Source organism: Microchirus variegatus (assembly GCF_963457635.1).
Source record: "Microchirus variegatus genome assembly, chromosome: 4".
Taxonomy (NCBI): Eukaryota; Metazoa; Chordata; class Actinopteri; order Pleuronectiformes; family Soleidae; genus Microchirus; species Microchirus variegatus.
This window is the reverse complement of record NC_139805.1, coordinates 30,490,291-30,517,265: the sequence shown is the minus strand read 5'-3', so window position 1 is coordinate 30,517,265 and position 26,975 is coordinate 30,490,291. Positions and strand designations below refer to the sequence as shown.

Below are 26,975 nucleotides of genomic sequence, written 5' to 3'. Positions count from 1 at the left end.
ACTTGTTATAAGCGGAAACCGGTCAATTCCGCCTTTCTTATTATTCTTATGTTGTTGCCACTGTCTTCAGTGCTTCCCTCACCAACCGTCTGTCCCCCCTCATCCCCGTGCTTGTGTATGTTTCAAACCTGCTCCCGTTGTAGCTCTTGTTCTTAGCACTTTGTCTGGACAAGTGTCTGGAGTCAAAGCAACTCTTGTCGCCCATTAAGCTGATCCCTCTGGCTCTCAGGCTCCCCATTGAGGGAAGCCAGGGGAGGGTGCCCACTGTCAATGGGGCAGGCACAATAGGCTGGCATTGTCCATCGTCTGGGCCTCGGCCTGGGGCTGACACCAGCACTTAATACTCTCCAGCCCAGTGTTCCCACCCCCTCCCTCTGCCCCGCACCCAAACAGACCCATTGCAATGTAAGACCAGGGTCTCCCTCAGTCCAGCCCTGTAACACTGTAACAGATCCACTTTGCCGGTTGATCTGAACCGGTCCGGTGCAACTAAATCCCAAGCCTACGTACACTGCAGCTCCTCTGTAGGAGTGGCACACAGTCCTGTGTATTTCAATACGACGAGTGCAATTGGACACCAAAGTTTGACTCACCCAGACGACACGTGCTCAGTCAGAGGTGTTGATAACCACTATGAAAACTTAAATATACACGGCTGCCACCAAGTCACTGGGTTACTTCAGTTCAGAGAAAACAGTCTAAATATACTCAATACAATCAGTTGAATATAAAACTCCAGAGTGCAGCGTCACCTGTTTGCACCTTCACCATGGCTGCTGCTGCTGTGTTGTTCACAAACACAACGAGTCCCACCATGCTCTTGCTGTCCTCAGAGTGTCCTCGGTCCCTGAAAGGGCCATCCCAGACTGCAGGCCGTGGACCCAGAGGAGCCGTGTGCGCAGGGGCAAGGGGAACAATGGCCGAGTTAAAAATAGTATAGCCCTCTGACTTCCCAGCACCTCCCTTTTCAAACTCCGTTCGCATGCACTGCTCAGCACACAAGCCAGAAAATCTGCCAAACACACAGAGACACACCTCAACACACATGGCACAAAAGAATGCATTCATATCTGCAACAGGGGTGAATGTCTTTGCGTGTTTATGAGCTATGGTATCACGCAAACAAAAAAGTAAAGGTACTTTTTGTTCCATTTGCTTAGTTGTCATATATCTTTCAACGTTAGTCTTGTCTGGGTAATGACGTCCTGTAGTGTGCCACTGTGTTGCATAATGATTGTAGGACCACACCCAGAATGATGACAATCACAGAGCTCTTTGCCAGGTAGCTCACGGCTTTAGAACAGAGGCTACACATACTGCATAGACAACGACTCTGTATAGAAAGACGCCTGGTGTAATACCATACATACTGGATACTGTCTGTCTGATTCTATCAGTTTTAATATTTTCAATCAGCACTATCGGGGCTCTGTCCAATAGTCTTCTGACTAGAAAATGGAAAATAAGAGATACTTTGATTAAAAGGAGCCTCTTAGTCAGTACACACTCGCCCTTTTTTACTCTTTATCCTCCTCTTTCATTACCCAAATTAGTCAAGACTCCCACCACCAGCAACCCTGTCACTTCCCATCCTCTGTGCAAAACATGAGTGTTTTAAACCACCCAACATCTCCAACTTCCCCTCTGCTCTATCCTCTTCCTGCACTCTCTGTTTTTTTCCCCTTCCCCTCTTCAAAGCCCAGCCTCCTCTCTCCTGGTTGCCAGGCTCCTGTTGCTCTGTGAACTCTTTAACTTCATGCCTGGCTTCCTGTCTGCTTCTGCACAGTCGCATAAGGTTTCACTGTCAAGATAGTGCCATTAAATACCCATAGAAATATCCAGATCTCTTAATTACACAATCTTTTAATCCTTGCAGATGCATTCATGTTTTTTATTTGTGTCAGTTTTGTTTTTAAGGTCTGTTAAGGCTCAGTTAAGGCAGTGACACATGGACAGACATGGGTAAATTATTATTCACAGCTTCGGTTAATTTTATGCTGGATGATGTTGATTTCAGGCTCAAATGTCTTAAAACATTTTTGGTAACACATATTCACCATTAACGGGGTGCTTACTAAAATGCATATAAGTAGCATAGCCCTATTAAAACCTTATGTATGAAAAATCTTAATTCATGTCTTAATAGAGGTAGAATAAGGTTATGTAGAATAAGGTGTTAATACATGCTAAATGATTACTATTAAAGGGCTAGTATGCTACTTATATGCATGTTAGTAAGCACCTAGTTTATGGTGAATATGTGTTCTCTAATATAAAGTGTTACCACATTTTTATCCCGACTGCAAAGTGATGGTTGACCATCATGGAGCATTAATAAACATTAAAAAGTGTGAATGAAAAGACTGTAATCCGACTGCTGTCTACACAGAAATATGCAAATCCATAGACAAGGACTAGGGCTGGGCATGACTGTTGGTACTGAGTGCCAATAAGTGTTTAATCAATCATTGCCAATTTTTGGTACGTGAAAGTTCATCTGCGTTAAGAGTGAAACATGAACTCAGTGTGAGAGAAAGCTGTGCTGTTGCTGCAGCTTCATGCGCCACAGAGAATCATGTACTTTTCTGCCTCTGAACTGAAAGATGCAGTGCAGCTCACGTCCAACATACATGTTTGGACTCACTTCACTACATAAATCATATTTTCTTGTTACAACTACTATGACTACTATCAGACCCTTGAAAAGATGCTTGAAAATAAATGTTTGTGTGTGAGTGTGAGTCACGTTTGGCTCATGTCATCAGAACACTGAGTTCTAGTATTATTTCACTATCGTCTTATGGCTTGATCTGGACGCACTGTATATTGACTTCTATGTCTGCGTCCCTCACAGCAACAGGAGCAGGACCCCACCAACCTCTACATTTCCAACCTGCCAGTTTCTATGGACGAGCAAGAGCTGGAGAGCATGCTGAAGTCATTCGGGCAGGTCATCTCCACGCGAATCCTTAGAGATGCCAACGGGACCAGTCGTGGTGTGGGATTTGCCAGGTCAGTCGATACCATCCTACTTTCAGACATGTACTGAAGTCTGAACATTTCCCCACGTAGAAGCTAAGTAGATTTTTTGGAGATTCTCCTGCCAGTGGTCAAATCTCATAATAATGTCCAAGTGAGAACACAGCAGGAGAACATCTGGATTAGGGATGGGCATTTCAAGGAAAAATGCTATTCAAAAGTAACTGGGGATTATCCGAAGAATATCCGAATTTCCCACCCTCATCAGTGTTCCAGCCAAACCTACATGATAGGCTAATCAAATGCTTGTTGCTCCTGCCACCTTATCTGCACCACAAATTACAAAGTCAAATTGTGTCACTGATAAAGCATTGTTCAGTTTCGTATCATTTTAATATAAGCTTGTATATCTTGTTGCCATAACTGATAATCATTAAAAATGTAGTCCAGATAATTTCACAGCGAGCATGAGTGTCCTGCCTCCTGCAGCTCGACCCCTGGGTGTTCAGGACATTCTCCCGCAGTTATGAGCGCATTTGACCCGGACTATCTCTGTCGTGTTTGTCATATGTGGACAGCAAACTCCGCAAAATGTCTGAACCCAGTTCTGAGTTCATGTTGAAAAAACTGCCTGTGTGCCTATTAAAGGTAAATCAGATGCGACAAGAAGGATTAAGAATTTAACTTTGGTGTTTATTTCAGAATGGAATCCACGGAGAAGTGTGAGGCCATTATTCAGCATTTCAATGGGAAATTCATCAAGACTCCACCAGGAGTGCCTGGTGCGTGGAATGTCTTATAAGAACATGATATTGTTGTTGTTGGTGCCAGAGCACACTGATTTTGTTCCCTGCCGTGATGACTGAACTCACCCTGTTGTTTGATCTGCTGCTTTCATAGTGCCCACAGAGCCCTTGCTATGTAAGTTTGCAGACGGAGGTCAGAAGAAGAGGCAGAACCAGGGGAAGTATCTCCAGAATGGAAGGCCCTGGGCTAGAGATGGAGACACGGTAACATGGACCAACTTTTCAGCTTCATGTCGTGTGTGAATGTTAAAGCAAGCCTGTGTTTAAAGGTCCACCGTGTGTGTTCGCTGAGTGTATTTGTACAGACTGTATGTGTGTTTGCATGACCTCACTCGTTCTGAATCCTGTGTATTGTTTTTCTAGGGAGGAATGACGCTTGCGTATGACCCTACAGCTTTACAAAATGGGTGAGTGGTATGCACAGACTGACTGAAAACAGTCCCAGCCCTAAAGAAAAATAAGTGCAATGCTCAAACTACTGTGTAGTGCTGCCCTCTGCTGGGCTTCAGCTAAACACACACATATTTTTTTAGTGTAATTGGAGACACATTGCAAGATTGTTGATAAAATGTGGCTGCCTTCATGCTTTTTCCTCACACTTATGCTCTGTTTGTTTGGCAGCTTCTACTCCTCTCCCTACAGTCTGGCTCCAAATCGAATGATTGCCCAGACGTCCCTCTCACCATACATGCATTCTCCTGTCTCATCCTACCAGGTTCAACTTTTTTTTGTACTCATAATTCACATAATACATATCATTTTTGTTTATAGCCTGAGCAAAAGTCAAAAATTCCTGTTGCTTTTATTGTGTGGAGCCACTGGAGTCTGTGTTATGTAAGAGAACAGGCAGTCAGACAGGAATGCAGTCTCCAGCACTGATAATATTTACCCAGGCTGCTTCTCCTTTTTCTAAACCATCTCTGAAAACTTAGTTTGGGAGCTCAGACTTAGCTGTGGGAGCAGCAGAAAAAATATGAGAGGGTTCCATGTTGTGTTCTCTGATCCACAGGTACATAGCCCATCTTGGATGCATCATCAGTCATACCTCATGCAGCCAGCTGTGAGTATCACTCCAAACACACACCTATGATCAATTTAGAGCGTCTAATTAATCTCTGCATGTTTTTTTGACTGTGGGAGGAAACCGGAGAACCCACACACACACACAGCAAAAACATACAAACTCCACACAGAAAGGCCCAAACCGGCGATCTTCTTGCTGTGAGGCAACAGTGCTAGTCACGCATGCCTCGGTGTGGCCTGACTTCTGCATTTAACCCATCTGTATTACATACCAGTAGTGAACACACAAAAAACAGCAGTGGGCAGTATTTATCTGCGCTCAGGACCTCCAATGGAGGTTGGGTACTTTGCTCAGGGACACCCAAGGTTTCCCCCAGAAAACCTGTAAAGCCCGGTGGTATCTCTCGGATAGATAGACTATCTAACAACTATAGAGTCTTACAAAAAGACACTCTTGAAATTAAATAAATAATATAATTTTTTTTCACATCAGTTAAATATTAATTAAGTAATCGGCCAGTGAATCTTAAAACAAGCCATGCAATGGTTACATTTAAAGGTGAAGTAAGTAATTTATTTGTTCTCTCGGGTTTGTCTATACAGGCTCCCGTAGAAACATGGCGTCGTGGCAATGCAGTAGCGGCCCGCAACCATGTTATTTTACATGACTTTTTGAAACACTACGAAAATGAAACAAAGAATATTATACAGCGACTAGACAATGCAGGAGCACATAATATGTATAGAAAAGTGGATTTTGGGTCATATAAACCCATAAATATTACACAGTGTCCCTTTAAAAGTAAAATAAATCAACATAAATATAAAAGTGGTAGTGCCCCCTCATCTGCCTCATCTGGTGCAGACAAACAACCCTTTTTTTTCTGCGCACCGCCCCTGCACTGATCTCTTCTCCCTCTCCTGCGCCGTTCGATCTGCGCTTCTGCGTCTCCAAAGGTCATTTCATATCTAAAGCAGACTGGATAATTTCTCTACGTGTTTTATCCGCACATAAAAATAATTATCTTTATGACGAGGATGGAGAACAGTCACGATGAAGTGCAGGTGATCCGAATAGATCTAAGTAAAACGTGGTGACAGACTCTGAAGAGCAGAGCGCACCTTTCATCGTTTTTACTCCGTGGTCTTAATCTTTGTGAAAGAGACTAAAGACATCAGATGAGCTGATGTCTTTAGTTAACTGCTCAAAGAGAGAGAATGTTTATGCTGTGAAGTAAATATTGCGGGGAGTTCATAATCTGCTCCGTATGCAGCCAAGTTTCGCTTTTGCGCAGAGACCAGCGTTTAACAGGTGCTGCTCCACCGTGTTGTAGTGTTTCGACCGCCGAATTATCGGTGCATCCCTAAATATAACATCTTTATTGACAAGAACAATGTAACTGTAATAATGACGCAATGACTTGGGTTTCAATCGGCACCTGGACAAGCGTGCGCTGCGCTGATTACATGGGGGAATGTGCGCTCTTGTTCCCCGGTGTAGAAAAATCCGTGGTGTATAAAAAAATCTAAAAAATTAAAATAAATTAACCACCAACGCTAAGCCTGGCGGGCGGGCAATACACTGGGGGAAACCCTGGACACCCCAGACTTTCTCCTGGTATTTGATTTGGCTGGTTTCAAGCCCAATTCCCCCAGGGACCCCTCTCTGTGAAAAGGGGAGTTTACTTTTATAAGAACTGATGATTTAAGGCTACAAGGCTACATAGTTTGTAAACTTTTTGAATGTATGTCTTCCTCTCTCCATGAAGACAAATGACTCACATGTGACTGTTTGGATCACATGATGACTGACTGCGGCTTTCATATTTGCGTCTGTTTCTGTGTGTTCGCAGGGTACAGTCCTTACCCCAACGATGGATCACGCTATGTCCATTCAGCCCACGTCCATGATGGGGCCTCTCGCCCAGCAGCTGAGCCACCTGTCCCTGGGCAGCACAGGCACTGTCAGTACCAAGCACACACACTGAGACGTGATGCATACAGCAGATATTACTGTCCTTGTGTTGTCACATATTGAACAGACTTTTTGTTTTCCTCTCTGCCTCCCCTACAGTATATTCCGGCCAACACAACTATGCAGGGGACCTACATCCCCCAGTACACCCCTGTGCCTCCCTCCAATGTCCAAGTAGAGGTATGAAGCTAATCTCAATTTCAGACACTTACATTTAAACATTCATATTTTTCATTAACAATATTATATAATCAGACCTGGTATATATCTGAATGCTTCTTCAGACCATAGTTGGTGGTTTGGAGACATTCCTTTGCATTTGTGACCATACAGTGATTGATTGATTGATTTATTTATTTATTTATAGTCTGCGGGAACTGATTACATAATGAGGCAACAATATGATACAAGAGAGACTGAGAGAGAGTTAGCTAACGTTGGCTCATGCTCAGGAGAAAATTATCTACACTGGCATCTGTCTCCCAAATCGTGTCCTCTTTCAACTGTCTACATTTTTCCGTCTGTCGTTTTTCTTCTCTGGTTGAGACATTTCTTGAGAGAAGAAACAAGGCCTTTAATTTCAGTAATGTTAGGCATTTCAAACCCATCGCTGCTGCTAGCTTTGTTTGACTATCCATCAATCCATTGTTTACCACTTTATCCCCACATCAGAGCTGTGGGGCTGCTGGTGCCAATCCCAGCCGACATAGGGCAGAAGACGGGGTCACAACCCTCAATTTAGAGTGTCCAATTAACCAGAGAACCCCCCCCCCCATACACACACGCAGGTAGAACATGCAACTCCGCACAAAAAGGCCCGGACTGTGATGCAAACCAACAGCCTTTATGCTGTGCAACAACAGCTGTTAGCCACGCGCATCATCAAAATCCCATATATGTCATATTGCCATGAACTGCATTATTGTGTGGGCGGTGATACAGGCCAAAATTTACATTGTGAATAATACTTGCTGTACCATTGTTTTTAGTGAAGTGAGTATTTCTACCTCTGATGACAAATCATGGTCATTTTATGAAAGTCTGTCTATGGTAAAGAGTAATCCATTCTCATTTTTAGGAGAATGGCAGTCAACAACAACAGGTTGCTATGGAAACTCCCGCAGAACACACAAACTACTCTTACCAACACACCAAGTGAAGCTAAGGTAGGACAGTGACTGAGCTTTTTTTTTGAAGAAATAGATCTTTTAGCAATGCTGCAAAACAATGTTGGTACCTAATATATCTAACACAGTGTTTTGTTAACTATGAGCTTTGTGTTTTGTTCAAAAAAGTCATTTCAAATCGATCATTAGCAATCAATTTTGCAATGCATTGAAGACATTTTGGGTATTTGTGTATTTGTCACTAATGGATCGCGAACCAAGGTTTATATTTATATTATACTTAACGTAAACCAAAACATTATAACCCTACCCCAAACCCTCATCATTGTTTATGTATTTCATACATAAGCCTTTTATTTAGTTCTCAGCCTATTTTGAAAGGTTGTATTTGAGACAGCCTTTTCATTCATAATAAAAATCCTTTTGTTTACTAAGGGCAACATAAGGCTTTACAAGCTAAACATAACACTTGTTATGTAGTTCATTGGGTTGAGTTGGTTCATCTAAGTGAATCAAACCTCTCGTCTTTTATTGGGTTTTATCATTTTGCTCATGTTTTTCCTCAGATTGAGCTCCTGAGACTCCTGACTCACACGTAATGTGATGTGTCTCATGAGGGTTATTTATAATCTGTTCATGTTGTTATGTTCATGTGCGTATTTAGTCTGTTGGCCATTTGATTATTTTCCTTGGCACACAAGGAATTTCCTCAGCAGGTCCATCCTCACTAGTATGATGCACATTTTACACTTCAGTCTACTTTCTTGTTATATTTGTTTCAGGGATGATTGTTCATGTGTCCTCATACTTTTTTAAAATGGCATCTTTTTGCTGGGCTTTTATGACACACTACTTATTATAACCCTTGTATATCTTGCACCTGGCAAATACTCCAACATTTAAAACAAAGCATTCACTAAAGCAACTACTCATTGCCTTTGTCTGTGTGTTCTGCTGCTGAAGTTCTTCCTGTAAAGCACAAAGTGACGACAAGATAAGAATTCCCATGATGCCATGCTGCTTCCTGACATTAGACAGAACATTTCAAATACTCTTTAAATCCAAAGAAATTTTATAATTCTTTTCATGGTAAGGGACATTTTGGTCGTCTTTTAAAGACGTCAGGGGCTTTACCGCCTCTGCTCTGCCCCACTGCTAGTTCGCCATTTGTTTTGTTTTTTTGTTTTTATTTTATTAATCATTGCCTCTCTCTGTAAAGCACAAATGCAAAAATAATTAACCCTTAGTGCTCACTCAGCACGGATCTGTGCCGTAGGTGCACCCATGGTAAATTGCCGAGGGAATAACACACAACTCCTTATATGGACATCCTAAGGGTTTGTGGTCACATATTCAGGCTTTAAAAAAAATGTGTCTTCTTATGTGTTGTTGAGTCATAGTTATGATCCATTTTATATCACATTTTTAGTGGTGAGAGAAAGAAGCAATAATTGTGCAGAAGTCACAAAAATAGACCGTTGTTCTTTTCTTTTTGTTCATAAAAACAAGCCAAGTGAACTTTGAACTGTGAAGTATTTCACAATTTCACAAATTCACTCCGATTTTTAACACTTTGAGTACTTTTTGCATATTTGCCTAGGATATGAGACACTTTATGTTGCACATTCTTATAGTCTCTGTATTTAAAAAGCAGCCAAAATGCTCTGTGTTCTAAGAGTTAAAGATATAACGAGATAAAAATCCCATTCGCTGCTTCTGATGTCATCAAAAACTAGGCCTTTGTTATTGTTTGATTGAGAGAAATTAGATTCTGTTGCATGACCTTTTGTCCACTTGCAAAAGCAGAAAATGATATTGTGATCCTAATCCAGTCCTAATCCAGACTGTGTGTGCTCTCTGTCAGGATGGGGCCGGGGGCACGAAATGAATCCAAGCAGAGGATTCAGCTGGAAGAGATCAGTGCCCCACACCATCACCAAGCACCTGGACTTGAACATGGATAACAAAAGGAAAGTGTGTGTGTGTGTGTGTGTGTGTGTGTGTGTGTGTGTGTGTGTGTGTGTGTGTGTGTGTGTGTGTGTGTGTGTGTGTGTGTGTGTGTGTGTGTGTATGAGAGTGTGTGTGTGTGTGCCTGTTTTGTTTTGTTTTTTTGTTTTTTAGAGAAAAAAAACAACAACACTTACTTCATTGGACCTTTCTGCTCACATCCTCAAGAGTTGATCAACCAAAGGTGGAATCTTCTTCAAAGAAGCTCTGATCTATTTTAATAACTGAAAAAAAAGGATCATAACAGCGAGTTTAAGAAACATAGAGAAAAAGAGAAAAAAAAACTTAAGAGAGGAGGAAGAGACACAGAGCATTATTTTTGTGCACGTAATATAACAAAATCTTATTTTTAAAAAAGAAAAAGCATTCTGGACGTTTCAGGGTGATTCAAGAAAGAGTTGAAACACAATGTGTCTTTATTTTTATTTTTTTTTGTAAAATATGCAAACTTTGAATTTTTATTTCCTGATGTCTGTTGTTTGACATTCTATTTGCAGCAGCAGGAGGCAACAGTTTGTACAGATTTAAAACAAAACAACACTTTGTGCTGGTCTGGTGTGTGTGGACAAACCGTTTAAAGCTACTTCTTCTCCTGTAACTGCTGCAGAGATTTCTACTCACGCACAGAAGAGAACAACAACGTTGACTCTTTATATACCGAAGTCAAACGAATTCAAGTTAAATGTAGACCATTCCGTCACACATGAACAAAAGACAATCAATTCATTCTATTTATATTTGAATTATAGTTCTATTTTTTAGAGTTTTTAGATCATCGAAAAACACACATTTATGTAAATGTTATTTAACACTCTGTAGCCTGTAGAAGACGAGATGACAGCGACTTAAATCCACACAGTGAGCAGAGAGCTGTAATGTGGTTTCTGATGTTTGGATGAACTTTCAGTTCATTCTCTCGATCAAAAACAACACCATTAGTCATCCTGAACGCCATCGAAGGTCGACGCCCACGGGAAGTGGTTTTAAGCGGTTTTATTGTGGCAAACCTTCAGGTATCATTAAATTCATCATCTGTCAGAGTGATGGACACGAACGTGCTTTAGATTTGAGCGGTTAAGATTCCTGAAAACGTGTTTTTTTTTTTTTTTTAGCAAAAGCAATGAGGGAAATCAAATAGAAGACTAACAGAAATCCCTGAGAATAATTTGTCTGATGAGATAAGGGAGTTGTTGTCTTTTTTTCTTTTGTTCAATGCTGCTGTTGTCACCTGACTTTGATTCTCTGTCTGTCTGATGGGGTTTTTTTTAGTTTGTAGAAAGTTTAAATGTCTTTTTGTTTTTCTCTGTCACTTGAAAACCTTTTTTGTGCTAATTTGCCTTAATTTTGATGACTCTATCTTTGAAGTATATACAATTCTAGCTGTAGATTTGAGCTTTTCCTAGAGAGTAGATGATAGATAGTGTGTCTCGTAGGGATTGATGCTGTTTTTCTCGTCCTGTTTTGTTTTATACACACGGGGGGAAAAAACCTGCGTTCCCGTCCTTGTGATGTCTGTCCTGAAGTGGTTTGTTCATGCATGTCGAGTGAAGCTCACGTCACCACGTACACTACTTGCAAATATGTTAAACTTTAATTTATACAGACATCAAACGCTGTAGATATGTAGATTATAAAAGTTTTTTTTTTTTTTTCAAAGGACTGCTCACTAGACCATGGAAGTGCCATTAAAGATGATTCTTACAGCCTTTAGTGAGACGGCAAGTCTAAATGAATTTTTAAGTGATTTCCAAATTCTGCAGAAACTATTTCTATCAAAGCCTTAATGGTTTGTTTTTTTCCTCTCAATAAAACTGCCCGATGTTTCACAAGATTGACACCGAGTTGTATATACTACAGAAAAGGCAACAGCCGTGTTTGAAGGCCACCAATTTAAGTCGTTGTGTGAGCTATAAACTTTTAAGGCGCTTTTTATTCCTGCTCTTCCGCCGGTTATGTCTGAATCCACTGTGAAACGCAGTTTGATGACGTCTTTCTCTCAACGCACGCAGTTTGATGATTCTGTTTCCGATTATTGTTTTTAGTTTTTTGTTTTTTTTATCTCCACATGTGATTGTTTTGCTGTGTGTTTTCTCTGCAACCAAAGATGTTGTAGTCCCAGTTGTTTTTAGCTCTCAGTCGAAACTGCTCTCACCCACAGACGGATTCAGAAAGAAAAAGACTGCAACAAGGGTGTCTACATACATGAATGTATGTCATGTTTATGGGCATTGGGGTTTTGAGATTATGGGAATGTTTAAATTTGGAAACTTTCCATGAGAATTAACAGGAATTTTAATGAAGTAGAAATGTTCAAAATTGAACGTTAGGAACTTAAAGATAGTTGATATATATCATGCAGAATAATATTGGCTAACACCATCAGATTTGATGCAAATACAGTGGAATATCAATGCTATTCCCCAATGGCAGATGCATAGCACACTACTTCTCTTAGTGGATAGATAGATAGACAGGCAGACAGATTTCCCTTTAAATACATATACCTTACTTTATTATAAAGTTGGTTCCCTTTTTGCAGCTATAACAACCTCCACACTTATTGGTAGACTTTCCTGAAGTGTTTCTAAGGGACTCCGTGTTCATTCATCCTGTAGAGCTTTTATGAGGTCAGACCTTTGCTGTTGGATGAGAAGTCCAACTGTTCCAGTTCGTCCCAAAGGTGCTCGATGGGTTTTGAGTTCAGGACCAGTCAACTTCTTCCACACTCGTCAAACCATGTCTTTATATTCCTTGTGTTGTGCACTGGGGCACACAGTCATGTTGGAATAGAAACTGTTGCCACATAATTGGAGCATAGCATTGTCCGATATGTCTTGGTCTGCTGAAGCGTTTAAGATTGAAGCCTGATAGAAGCACCTCAATGTAATATTTAGCAGGTGTAGCCAAATACTTTTGTCCATATAGTGTATTTTGATCCCACAGACAGACAAATACCTGCCAGAGTAACATTAAAACAGACTCTGTGGTCGTTTCCTCTGCAGTGTGGTTGACCTGGTCAGTACTTGTGACACGGAACACTAAAATCAAAGGTTTCAGGGCTGAGCTCCAGTCCACGTTATGAAAGTTGGGCATATTTCATTAAATCAACTGTGTCATTCAGCTTTTATGAGGGTGAGAGGTTTCAGACCAGAGAGCAAATTTTTATAAATAGCCCCTTTTTTTCCCTGTTTGTTTCTCCTCGTGTGTTTTCTTCGTGTTTGTTTTTTTATGATTTACAATCTGTCCTGAAAACACAGTGACTAGCAAGATTCAGTGCACCATGAAGGAAAATGTCATGGATATTGTTTGTATGTTCAGAGAAATGATATTCCATGTATTAGCCATCACTTTTAATACAGAAAAAACAGGATTTTGGAACTATGAAATGACCACTTGTTACAACACAGTGTTTATTTATTTTTGTTTTATTTATTTTAATTTTTGTTTTTCTATAAACGTGTCCACAGAGATACAATGATGCTCTAAAATGGGTTTGCGTCATGAGCTCTATAGAAACCTGTTACATTTAGTTTAGAGGAGTACTATGATCAGTGGTGTACTGAAGTACACAATATATGATTATTTTTCTTTAAATCTTGCACTTATAAATTTTGGTCAATAGCAATTAGATTTAATTTTTTTGGATGATTCTAATGTGGAGGTGACAGTTTATTTCATAGCTTCAAAACATTTTGCTGCTAAAACAGGATTTCTCAGCAGGAGGTTAGACATCATCCAGTCCGTGTTATCAAAATGTTTTTTTTTCATTTAATTCTGTTTATACCAGGGTTGGTATGGTTTAAAATATACTTTTATAATACTAATATGAAGTTAAAAGAAGCTAATGGTTATTTTAATGGGCAGGTAAATTAAAAACTATACTAAACTCGTTGCTGAACCCTGTATGAACCACAATTGTGTGAGTCGGACATTTTGAAAACGCGACTGGGCTTCGTCTCACTTCCTGTTTGTGAACAGTTTTCTTATTTATACAAGAACTCATTTTGTACAGTTTTGGTAGAGGAAAGAGGTTTTGATATTTGGTTATTTTGCAAAGCCACTTGGCTACTTTTGTCTTCCTGTGCCAGAGTTGCTAAACATTTTCTGTAACTTGTGTTTTTACTTTTTATTGATTGAGATAAGATTTTCCTTCTTTCTTGGTTTTTTTCTCTTTGAATTTGAATATGTCTGTTTTTCTCTTTTTTTTAATAAAAGTCTTGTTTCGATGATTGAGTGGACTGTGGTTCTCATCATTGTTGATTGTATCATTGTACTCCGATGAGTCTTCTTCTGCCAGCTTCTCCCTTTAAAGCAGTGATTACACTTCTACAACTGCGTAATGCTCTATCCAACTGCGTAACCACGGAGACCTCTCGAGCCCTCATAGTTCTCCGTCATGGTGCCGGATACGCAATGCAATTTCCCGGCCGATCAGTAGGGGTTGCTACGCGAGACTGGCCTAGTCCCATGACGACAATGGTCGGTAACGTTGTTGGTTGTTGTTGTTGTCCGGCTACAGTGTGCAATGGCGTCTGAGAGAGAAAGACTGTTGTTGTTGTTGCAGCTGAATAACATTGAAACACAGATACTTCTGATACAAAAATGGAGATGTGAAATACTGATGCTCGACAAGTCCACTGCCTTGGCTATTTCCAACCAGGAATTACTTGTCATCAGCGCGTCCTTGTACGATTTTAAGGAGGTAACATAGAGGTTTTGGTATTTCCTCACTTCTTTGGCTATGCGTTCTTCAATTGGATTCATCTCAAATGCGTCTTCGTGCTAGTAGTCCGTGTTTTGAAAATGGCGCTGCCAGTGTCTACGTTGTGATAGTCATCAAACTGGGAAAGTCATTCTGAAAACTATGTTTTTAGAGGACCAATCGCAGCCCTTGCCGTCTCCGTTGTCCCTTGACGGAGTGACAGACATTTTAAAAATAGGAGAGGCTCTTCGATAGGCTCTCCGTAACCAACGTAGAGCACTTTACGAACAAGTAAAAATTGGGCTTAAGTCCCTGGTATACTTCTTTTACTACCCTGGTATACGCTCGCATCAGGTCCTGTAGTATCTGACTTTACCATTGGGTGGCAGTACAAGTCTGAATGCAGGGAATAGGACACATTCCTACCAAAGAAGATGAGAACAATGCTACAGCTCCCTTTGACACGTCTGGTTTTAGCAGCTAACGACCGAAAGGCCCATTTTTGATCTGGACAGCTGGAAAAACACATGAGAACACATTCAAATAATACAGAGGTGGTTTTGAATGTGATTCTGATCAATCTGATTCAATCTGAACATCTCAGATAGAATTTCAAAGTGTCTTCTGCGTCACTTGCAGCGAGAGTCAAGCGACTTCAACAACAACGACGTAGATCCGGAGAGACGGAAGTTAATGGGATGCACGTTGAAGGCATGACGCAGTGGAAGACAAATATTAAAATCAGAAGAAAGTTTGCCGCATAGCTCCACATAACCCGTTGTTTAAAGGGGAAATAAGTAGTTTATAGTGCCATCTAGAGGAGAGGCTGAAATTTACAACAAAGACCTGCTGCTCTCCTCACCCCCTCCCTTCCCTGAACGCTACAGTATCCGCAGCTGGTCAAATGTCGTCCTCGTCGTCTTTCTCCGTGTCAGCAGATGAGGTTCGTGAGGCGAGGGAGAGGGCGAGCTACCACGGCCGTAGCAGTCGAAGCGGAGAGAGAGGAGGCGGGACTTCCGCTACAAGTAAAGAGACGCTTGTTTTGTTCTCTCGCGTTTGTCCTTACAGGCTCCGGTAGAAACATGGCGTCTCGCTGCTAACAGTGGCTATGCAACCGCGGTCCGCGGTCATGTTATTTTACATGACTTTTTGAAACACTACGAAAATGAAACAAAAACTATTATACAGCGACTAGACAATGCAGGAGCACATAATATGTATAAAAAAGTGGATTTTGGGTTATATAAACCCATAAATACTACATATTGTACCTTTAAGCTACTTGTTTTTCTGGGGCGTGGCCTGTAACATGATGTCAGTACGGACACACACAGGTCCGATCTGATCACTTGCAATACATAATTTTCCCAGATTCTGATTGGATATGCTTACAAAATTTGGGCTGCAGTCTAAACAAGACTTTAGACAGTGCCAAATAAATTCATCCACTTCCTCTCCCTGTACTGTACTCCAGGGATTACACACTGTGTCCACGTTGAGGTCCTGACATGGTCAAAAAAGCGTAAAATTCAGAACAAAGCAAGGATCTGAAATGAAAGACATGTCATGTTAACGATATATTATATTAGTGATAAATTAGCATTAAATTAATTGATTTATCCATGTCGACATGATATTAGGGTATTTGTTTCAAAGTTATATACACATCAGGAGAGGTAAACATGATATGGTAAATTAAGCAGGTATTAGCAGTATACTAAGTACTATGTTCTACTGTGTTTCAGTAGAACAGTTTTCAAGTCCACATACGCTGTAGGATTTGTTACAGGTCATTACATTACAGGTCCAGTGTTTCACATTTAGGTTTATTTTATTTTTTTTTATTAGTAAAATACCCCAAAGTATGTTTAAGTGTACAGTTTGGTTTTCATACCTAAGACTAAGACTTTTATTTGTACTTTAGGCAAACTGCCTTGCTTTGTTGAGGAAGCAGAAGCTTTCTACGCAAATATAGAACATCACCATTGTTCCCTGACACTTTCCTCCAGTTTTTTAAAAATATGCAGTCTCACTATTAGATGTCTCTAATTCTTACACACTGGACCTTAAAAGGAAAACAGTAAAAGTAGCTGTAATTCTGCCTAGTGCCAGTAGAGGGAAACATTGTATTGTCAAAGAAATGTGTGTTCACCCTCTGACATCCCTGAGAACATGAAGTTGCTCTTTCCACCACAGACGAGAACAGTTTGCCTCGTGTGAAGTAACTTTTCAATATTACGTGATGATTCCTGCAGGATTGTGGTGATAGATGGGTCAAGATGTTGCTCATCAATCATCTGGCATTTTCTAAATCCTCTCATTGTGTTCAGGGTTACAGAGTGTGAAATTGAGGATGGATGATTTTTTTCTAAAAAAATACTCTCAGGAATGTTTTACGGGAATTTCTACAAATTTGGCATCAATATTCAGTCTGACTCATTTGGTTTGAGGCCTCGTGAAAGCCAGGATATTGTTGTGAAGCAATATTCCCACACACTCAATATTTCAAAACCACATGAAGGAACTTCTTTAAATGTGGCACAAACATTGACTCAAAGATGGACTGATATGAAAAGGTCGAACATATGGCAGAGTAAGATTCTTTCATTGTGTGGCAACCATGCTGTGGTTTGTGTCAGTTTCAGCAAAAAGAATCATGAAAGATAGACATCGAACTGTTGAGTCTTCAGTTTTGTTATATTTTTGTAATGACAGAGTTATATGTACACAGCTGTACAATGTCCTTATAAAAACATTATGTCATATGTTAAGGTCAATTTATGATGTAGGTTAAATATTTAGCTTAAAAAAGAAGCTTAAAATCTGGTCAGTTTGTTAAAATGTATGTTTTCTATTTCACCCCAAAGGCCACAGTTAAGTCAGACAAAACATTCTACTTATGACTAAATGACTGAAAGTACTGTGTGTGCAGAGACTAACACGTTTTTTTCCCTTCATGTTTGGCCTTTGTTTACTTCAGTCTGGAAGTGAATGGAAACATAACACACACACGCGCGCGCGCGCACACACACACACACACACACACACACACACACACACACACACACACACACACACACACACACACACACACACACTTCCATTCACTCCATCAGCCTATACAAAGTGTCATCCCACATCAGCCCTGGACATAACCACGCTCTCAGAAATGACGTTTTGCATCATTAGTACAGGTTGGTGTTGCCATGACGACTGCTGGTCCTGACAAGGTCAGCGCTTATGTCAAAGAAAAGGTCCTTACACAGACACACACACATACACGTGTGCAGCATTCGTAGTGAGGACCCTCGTAGACATAATGCATTCCTGAGCCCCTTAACCTAAATACCTAAACTGAGGACATTTTAGGAAAGTAAGGACAATTGGGTTTAGGTTAGTAAACCCAATTGTCCTTACTTTCCTAAAATGTCCTCACTTTCTAAGGTTTATATGTTTTTTTGTCCTCACAAAACTCTACACATAAGACCTTCTTTATGTCTTAGTGAGAATACTCAGACATAATGCATTCCCTAGCCCCTTACCTTAACCTTAACAATCACAACAAAGTCCTCGACCTTAACCTAAACTTTTTTCCCCCATTTTTTTATTCACTTCCTGTCTTGCCGGGTCCTTTTTTAACTCTACCGTGGAATCCTAACTCTCCCTAGGATTCATTACTTGACTTTTCTTTGGGGATTTCTATTAGAGCATATTTGACTTAACCTATTTTATTATCATTATTTACTTATTAATAATAATAATAATAATAATAATAATAATAATAATAATAATAATAATAATAATAATAATAAAAATAAATGTAAGGTTGTGCCTTTCCTGTGGTTCTGTGCTCTGTTTGGTGAGAACCAGTATGTTGTCTTATCTTTACCTAACCCTAAAAATAGGTCTTAACCCTGAAAAAGACCTTTAAAGCTGTGGGGCCCAGACACAATGTCCCCACAAGGTCAAAATGTCCTCACAAAGATGGGTTTGTATGGTTGTTTTGGACCTCAGGAAGACATAAATATATGTTCTGTACATCTACATAGCTTTAAAGACACAGTTATTTACAGAGCAGCTCTCATAAATTTCTGGCTCAGTGTTGGACAGAAAGTTTTATCCACTTATGGGCCTCGTGTCTGTTTGAACACACAGTGACTGTGGGACGGTTAACAGGAATGATCAGACATACTGTGTTGAGGTGTGATGTAGGTGAGGTTGGGACAAAGATGACACAGCCAAAAAACAAGGTGAACAAGGCTGTGCTCACTTTGCTTTCAGTTTCTGACGCGTGAGAATTCCTGATTTGTCTGAGAGGTGAAACAGAGCAGAGATTCTTCAGTCGCGCCCTTGTCCTGTGATCTGTAGCAGGAAGCTAAACAGGTAAATAATGTCCAGGTAGATGCTGAGGGTGGCAAAGATATATTCCTCTGGACTTATGGCATAGCGCTTGTTTCCTAACAGCATCTGAGTGTCAAATGCAAGGAACTGTAGCAGAAAGAGGCAGAGAAAAGGAATTCAATGAGGAAACATGTATCATTTCGTTTAAAATTATGTTGAAGCATCTGCTTCTCACCAGTGTGAAGACGATGGCTCCTATCACGGCGTAAACAGCATGTAACCAGGGAACCTGTGTCAGAACAATAAAAGCGTTACAGAACAGTGTTAAGAAGGATAGAGACGTGTTGCTAATTTAGGTGACACAGTAAAGTGCTTTGGAGCTAATCCCCTGACGCACACCCAAATACAGCCACAGTGCCTGAGGTATTAACCTGTGAATGCTGTTTAATAATCACAGCTATTTTAGACAACGTCGTTTTCTACACTGGATGACTGGAACACACTGTTACCACCCTGGTGTCGTGTCTTCCTTTCCCCTGTGTGTGTGTCTATGTGAAGCCTTTTTAACATTTAATCCATCTGGAATTACCATTACAGATATCTGTGACGCCATTTTGACTCGTCAAAACTACAGTTACAGATATCTGTGATTCAGTTTTTACTGGGCACAATGACCTCACTTTTGTCATTAATGTGTATGGGGTTTGTCATTATAGATATTTACATTTCAGTTGCTGATAAATGTGCATATCTATCATTCCAATATGACTTGTCACAGGTTTGAGATATCTACAACTTTATCTTGACTATCTGAATCTTAATTCAAGATATCTAAAAATTGAGGACAATTAAAGATATCTTGAATTTGAATTAGGACTGGAATTGTAGATATCTATAACGTCAAACTGCACACACATGAATGGCAAAAGTGACATATATGACGAGTAAAAAATTAATTAAAGATCTCTGTAACTGTAGTTAAGAGTAAGAATCATGTTTTAGTTTTCGTTATTTTGTTAGTTTTCATTAAAATAACCTTGGTGTGGTGGTTGCAGGTGTGTATCCTTGATTGAATGACGTGTGTGCGTGTGTGTGCGCGTGTGTGAGTGTGTCGGTGGATCCTGGGGGCTGATTGGTCCAGCACAGGAGCAGCTTCCTGTATAAAAGGCCTGATCGTCACAGCTGTGTGTGGTTCATGGTCTTCTCTTGAACCACACACAGTCAGTGAACAGTTTGTGCTTGTGTTTGTTTTGTGTGTTGCTAGTGGTTTATTGGGATTAGGGAAGAGGGGAAGAGTCTCCTCACTCACAGGCCTGGTTGTAGCACTGGCACCAGAATGAAGCGACTGAGAGGGCTTTTGAAATTATACTGCAATTTAAAGTTTACACATTTTTTTTTCAGAACTTTACATTTAGGTCTATTTGACAACGTATAGATTCATGTATTAAACGGAACATGTTATGCAAAATTTACTTTTTTCATAATTTAAAGCTCACATAGAGTGGTTCTGTTGCACATATATTATGTTAGTTATGGAGATCTACTTACATACATTAACTTGTTTTTATGGTCAAAAACCTCCTAGTTGCTGTAAACAAGCCGATAGTAATCCTCTTTTCTGACGGTGTTTCCCAGCCGCGATATTTCAGACTCAACTCTCACAACCAGAAGACAGACTGTGTTGTGATTGGCCAGTACCTGGAAATGACATAATCAGCACACCTGCTCTCAGAAGCACATCTCCCCCCTCTGGAACGGTGGATGCCCTGCTACTCATTATCAAAACATTGTTTTAACAATGTTTAAAAATAGCTTCGTCACGACTCCCCGCCGCAGTCCCTTTTATGACTTTGACCCAGATTCAGACCCAGAGTCAGAAGACACTGTCGCTCGAGAAACACCTCCACAACGGACGTTATTCTTCTTCTGCGGTTCAATGTACGCAACCGGATGTGCCTGGACTAGTGCCCGGAGCAGGACGATCTGCTGTTCAGGAGAACTGCTGTTTTTGTAACCGGGCCGGGTTTTTTCAGAAATCTCGCTGAGCCCGAGATTACAATAAAACACAGCGTTCTCAGCAGTGGCTGAACTGTTTGTTTAGAACCTTCAGGGCTTCTTAAACAAGGTAAGGACACAGATACACACTAAAGAACAGCGTTAATTGGAACTTCCGGTCTAGGTCCGCTTTAAATCCTTATATACGGGACTCTGGAGGCCCTATCAGTCGGCAAAGTGTGAAAAAAGATGACTGACTTACTCATGTTTTTGTGGTCCTCCTCAGTCTAAGTACAGGAGATAAAACAAGCAATGCTGACTTCCGCACACAATCTGACGTTACACAATCTGATGTTAGACAAGCTGACGTTAGACTAGTGGAGCTCCGCTTTGTCCCTAAAAACGCAAGATTGCAGGCTATGGCAATAGTATCCGGAAGAGCGGAAGTTGACGAAGTGTTCTATTCTTGTTCTTGAGTTCTACACAAACTTCCATCCTCAGAGGATGTACGTGTCCAGTGGATAGATTTTCTATATAACGGCAATGTGCCGGCTAGAGACGGCAAAATTATCTCTTTTCCAAATGCTAACTGCTGTTAGCTGCCAGAGCCTCAGTGACGCTGTCGTCGTTTCCTGTCACACCAGGGAACTCGGTTAACTTGTATAGAAATAGGGTATATTATGTCTCCTTTAAATATTTAACTGGTATATTCATTTGAAATACATAAGGGAACTACACTGCAGACAAAAAATAGAGTTTGGAAGGACAGACCATTATTTAAGTACACTTCCATACACACTTAAGTCGAGCTATAATCGTAGCACAGTCTGCCCCACACGAGAGGATTTTCAAATCTGACTTGATTTTAAAAATGTGGGAGACCACAGATGAAAAGGGCTTTGTGAGTTTCATTGTTTTAATTCTGAGAAAGCATAAACTTGAGGAGTCAGACAAAAAGCAGAACCACACATTTAACTTTTAGTGAAACGATTTCAGGAAGGAGAGTCGGGGGATTTGGGATCTCACGATTGTTGAAAGGGCCAGATTAGGTCCAAAATTATCGTCTTGTGTTGGATGGGCGCTTCTTGTCCCAGTATACAAGCATTTTATTGAATGAAGTGTTTGCTTCCACTACACTAGGTGGCGATAACCTAACCCACTTCAACTTGTTCATTTTAATTATTTACTAGCTGTACAAATGCTGTACAAAACTCGGAGTGAGTGATGTCAGCCCTGGAGTTCACCACGTTCTAGTAGTGAGCTAATCATTTTTAGAAATACTTATCAATAACAACACACCACATGGTATTTTTACACACACAAACAGCATAGCAACATGTCTTCAGTTAAAAATCAAACAATACTATGTGTACGACTGATTAACGGTAAAAATAAGCTCTACTACAGAACATTAGACTACTGTTTCAAAATGAAAATGGATCAATTGGAGTATAGGCTAGAAATGTTAAAGGTGCCATGTGTAAGAATGTGGCCAAAAACGGTTGCTACATTCAAATTCAAAATACCAAGGTCTTTTAGGTTTCGTTTTCTGACGTAACTGGCAACCCGTGGTTGCTCGGCAGCTGAGACTCTACTGACTGCAATGATTGGTAGACGGCGGTAGGTGGCTCCACATGTCAAAACATGATTATTACATAATGCACCTTTAAATATATTATAAATGTGTTGTGTAGCAGTTATTATTTTTAATATATTACTCTCAACAGTAAGAAAATGGACCATATCACACCTGTCCTTAAATCATTGCACTGGCTCCCTGTCAGTCAAAGGATCGAGTTTAAAATCCTGCTACTAGTCTACAAGTCGCTGAATGGTCTTGGGCCTAAATACATGTCAGAGCTGCTCATTGATTATGAAGCGTCCAGACCCCTCAGGTCATCAGGGACAGGTTTACTCAGCGTCCCCAGGGTCAGAACCAAGCAGGGCGAAGCTGCATTTAGCTTCTATGGTCCTCAATGGTGGAACAAGCTCCCTGAACACCTGAGGTGTGCACAAACTGTCAGCTTGTTTAAATCAGGGTTAAAAACATTATTGTTTACTGCAGCTTTCTAATATTACCAATTTTAACCACTTTAACTTTCCTTTTTAATGATTTTAATAATTTTAAAATAATGATTTTAAATTGCATTTTTTTGTGCATGATTTTAAGTTGTTAAATGTTTTAAATTGTTGATCTTAAATTGTTTAATGTTTTAAATTGTTTTAATTTCATAATTGATTTTTGAATTTATTGTGCTTAAATTTCAAATGATTTTATATTACACTCATTTCTGCTTGATTTTAAATTGTTTGATGTTTTAAATGGTTTTAATTTCTTTACTTGATTTTTTAATTGATTGTGTTTTAATTTCAAATGTATATCCTGCCTGTAAAGCACTATGAATTGCCTTGTGTAAGAATGGTGCTATACAAATAAACTTGCCTTGCCTTGCCTCTACAACTATGTTGTAAGCCACAAAACACAAAGCATGTAACTGCTGTGATACACATGTACACATACACAATTTGCTATTAAAAAAAAAAAATGATTTGTCAGAAAGCAAAGGAAAAAAATGTAAAACTGCACTAAATATTGTTTGTATTTATGAAAAAATGTTAGTCAAAGATCAGCAGGGGGATAAACAGCTATGTGTGACGTCCAGTTCTCCTTTTAAGAAAAAAAAGAACATTACTATAATAACCTGTATCTCACATAATAACTGTTTAAATGTTTAAAATACTTTCTGAAGCTTAAACAGAGCGACTGAGTGGGGTTTTCAACTGCTATAACCATGAAATATGGTGAACTTACATAACCAAAGGGGACGACAATGGACATGGTGATGGCACAGAGAAGCATGACCATGCACAGAGAAAACAGGACGCCCTGACAGGACGTGACATCGATCTACAACAGTGCAAGAGAAAAAACAAAACCCACCAGGATGGAATTAAACATCGTCTGTCAGTTCTGTTGCTCTAAAGCCGGTTTAAATTAATCGTTCATTATGAATTATTAATAAGCAGTTTTTCCTCACCTTGCTCTGAAAACTGAAGACAGTGACAGAAAGACACACCAGAGCTGTGATTCCCACACACAGCAGCACAGACTGAGTGTTGTAAAAGCTGCAGGGAACGCAAACGTGTGCGTTAACGTAGCTCTTTCTCTTTCTCGCTAACAACTTGGCTTGAAAATCAGTCAAATGCACATAAATTTGATCTCAGAATTTTTTACCTTGACACAAATCCCATCATGATGGAAATGCTTAAAGTCTAAGAAGAGGAGAGGAAATCCATATTTATTAGATATGATGTTGTCTTTTATAAATATACAACTATATTTTAATGTAATATGTCACATTTCATCATGTGAAATACTCACAAAAAGAACTAAGAGAATGATGTTCCATGGAAACTGCCTCCTGATCAGGTAAAATTAAAAGGTCTTACAATCAAGTGACATCATTCTGTAAGTGCTGCTATTAATATTTGTGTGGTTATTGATTTTAGGGCTGCAACTAACAATCATTTTTATACTGGATTATTCAAGCTTTTTTAGTCCATGTCTTGTTTTGTCCATAGCACAAACATTATTCCGTTTAAAGAAACCAGAACATATTCACATTTAAGAAGCCGAACAATCAGAGAAACGTGTTTCAATTCTTAAAAAAATTAAATAAAATTACTCTAGACTACACTATCTAGACTGATTGATCGATGATCAAAATAGTTCACAATTAATTTGGTCATTGATTCATAATCCATTGTTTCAGCCCTAATTGATATTCCAGAGAAAACATTACCTCAGCTCTCCACAGCAGGACAGTGCAATGTAGGTGGCAAAGAACATCATACTAAAAAGGAGGAAAAGATAATAGAAAACTTAATAAGCAAAACAAATGCAAAGGAATAGAAGGTGTGATGTATCATGTCGTGGAAGTTATATTATCACAGGAACTTACTAAGATGCCATGTACAAGCCGGGATGAGTCTGAATGAAAAACCTCACAGGAGCGCTGTACACATAAACATTAAAGGGATTCAATTAGTAATTTATACTCTAAATAAAGAGGTCAAATAAATACAAAATACAAGTATTTACCAAAATGTAAAGAGACTCATGATAGCCAGGGTAACCAGAAGCTGAACCATGAGGATGGCGTAGACCTGCAGGATGAGAGGGGTTTATAGCAGAGAGTTTATGGAGTTTATGTTATTTATTTATTATAATGAGTGTTTTTTCTGTGTCAGTGTCATCAGTACCTTCCTGATGAAGGTTTGCCTGATGAACTTATCGTCCCAGGCAAACTGAGCCTCCATCTCCTCATAGCCTGTAGAAAAAGAAGCGGGAAGAAAAACTTCTTCAAACTTTTCTTCATCTTTTACTTCAGAAAAGACGATAATCCAAGTTTTTTTTGTACTTGATGGCAAACGTGTAAGAAGTATAAAAAGCTTATTTTGAAAGCCTGGTTAAAATAAAATGGAGCTACTGTATGAGACGGTTGATTGACTATTGTGTATGAAAAAAAACACACTACTAAAACTAAAGATAACATAAACAATGTATTGTATTAAATAAGAATAACTTGTAATACAAAATGTGAAGTCAAAACCTGTTTAATTGTATTTTATTGTATTTTTTACTATTTTTTATTACATCTACTAAGAATGTAATAAAAGTGCGATGCTGCAGAAGCAGTGGGCAGCACTTATTTGTGATTGAGTGCCTTGCTCATGAGCACCCCAGCCCTTGCCCCAGCAACCTTCCAGTTATGAGCACACTTCCTTTCCCTGGGCTGCCATTATTTAAAATCTCTGAACCTGTCATAAATAGTTTTGACAGGAAGTAATCGTACTTCACACATGCGCAGAACAAATTGAGTTTCCAGTAAACAGAGGCCAGCATTTTGTGCCTCCATATTTCTACAGTAGCCCAGAAGGACACACTAATCAGAGCGTGAGTTTTCCTGTTTTGAAAGAGAAACTTCTGACGCATACTAAGACTCACAACATCCTTTCTGGTATGTGAAGGCCACCATAGTTCTCTGACACAGCTGATCAGAAGAGCCTTATATTTGTCATAGGTCTGCAGTTTCTAACTGTTACACACTGGACCTGTAATAACTTGATAAGGGTGCATTATTACAGAGTAAAATCAAATGATAAGGATGTATTTTTCTTACCTGCTGTTGCCTCCTGATAGGTGGGAGGTTCATTGTCGTCGGTCACCTGCTGGGATAGAATTACAGTTGTTGAGTTGTGTAAAAACAGCAGCCTAACATACATATATAAATAATCCACATACAGAACTTGAAGCAGCTCAGTAACTGGTCTGGAAAACATCCTCCATGATTGATGTGTTCAAAGGATTAGGAAGGAGGAATGTGATGGATGTCCATCTTTGTTTATCCTCCACAGATGTCAACTGTGCTACAACTGGACTACAGAGAAGTGCTATTTCATTTATTTTGATTGTAAATATATAGAATGGATTTTTTTTTTTTTTACTTGGCCCTAATGGTGCCATTAAACAGAATAGGAAAGTCCAGATTTCCTATCCATGACCAATCAAATGACAAATGTCAATAATCTAAAGAAATTGCAAAAAAATCAAAAACCTACCTTTCCCTTTTTCATGATTATCCCCTTTTTTCTCCTTTAAGTTCCTGATTCTCTCGTTTGTGATCAGAAACACTCAGTGCTGTTGTTCTTGCTGTGAGTTTATCTCCAGTGTGCAGATTACGCTGGAGCTTTATAGGCCTCCATGTGGTTAATCTCTCTCTAACCCTGATCCCTCACCACCCCCGGTCTCATCCAAATGGTCGTTCCAGAAATGTCCAGGTAGTTTCCAAACACTGACACAAAGCCAGACTGAACCACTGCTGCGGTGAAAATAGGGGGATCTCTAATATAAGGACATCGCCTGTGCAAACCTTGTAAACAGTGTCACAAAGTAAATATTATATATTGAATTACTGGAATATTAAAAAAAAAAAAAATGAGACCTGCTAAAAATCAAA

General features: G+C 39.6%; 2 protein-coding genes across 2 annotated transcripts in view; one reads left to right on the top strand and one right to left on the bottom strand.

Moving 5' to 3' along the window:
• The window catches only part of LOC310925954 (RNA-binding motif, single-stranded-interacting protein 2-like), a gene marked incomplete at its 5' end in the record, with an annotated part of 39,602 nt that extends 29,689 nt beyond the window's left edge, over positions 1-9,913 (top strand). Inside the window, 10 exons of the mRNA XM_083888035.1 lie at positions 2,855-3,012; positions 3,682-3,761; positions 3,880-3,989; positions 4,152-4,192; positions 4,407-4,500; positions 4,795-4,845; positions 6,662-6,772; positions 6,883-6,963; positions 7,862-7,949; positions 9,775-9,913. Of these exons, the coding sequence (XP_083744161.1) occupies positions 2,855-3,012; positions 3,682-3,761; positions 3,880-3,989; positions 4,152-4,192; positions 4,407-4,500; positions 4,795-4,845; positions 6,662-6,772; positions 6,883-6,963; positions 7,862-7,942 (807 nt within the window). The 3' untranslated portion in view covers positions 7,943-7,949; positions 9,775-9,913. The remainder of the gene's footprint in view (positions 1-2,854; positions 3,013-3,681; positions 3,762-3,879; positions 3,990-4,151; positions 4,193-4,406; positions 4,501-4,794; positions 4,846-6,661; positions 6,773-6,882; positions 6,964-7,861; positions 7,950-9,774) is intronic.
• Positions 9,914-18,957: 9,044 nt separating this feature from the next.
• Positions 18,958-26,592, bottom strand: faim2b (Fas apoptotic inhibitory molecule 2b; the record flags this gene model as incomplete). The annotated part of the gene is made up of 12 exons (XM_083888515.1): positions 18,958-19,107; positions 19,196-19,249; positions 23,768-23,863; positions 23,994-24,081; positions 24,191-24,228; positions 24,338-24,377; positions 24,759-24,809; positions 24,918-24,971; positions 25,058-25,122; positions 25,219-25,286; positions 26,139-26,187; positions 26,578-26,592. 12 exons carry the CDS (start codon positions 26,590-26,592, stop codon positions 18,958-18,960), a joined length of 768 nt encoding a protein of 255 aa, XP_083744641.1.
• Between the last annotated feature and the right edge of the window lie 383 nt (positions 26,593-26,975).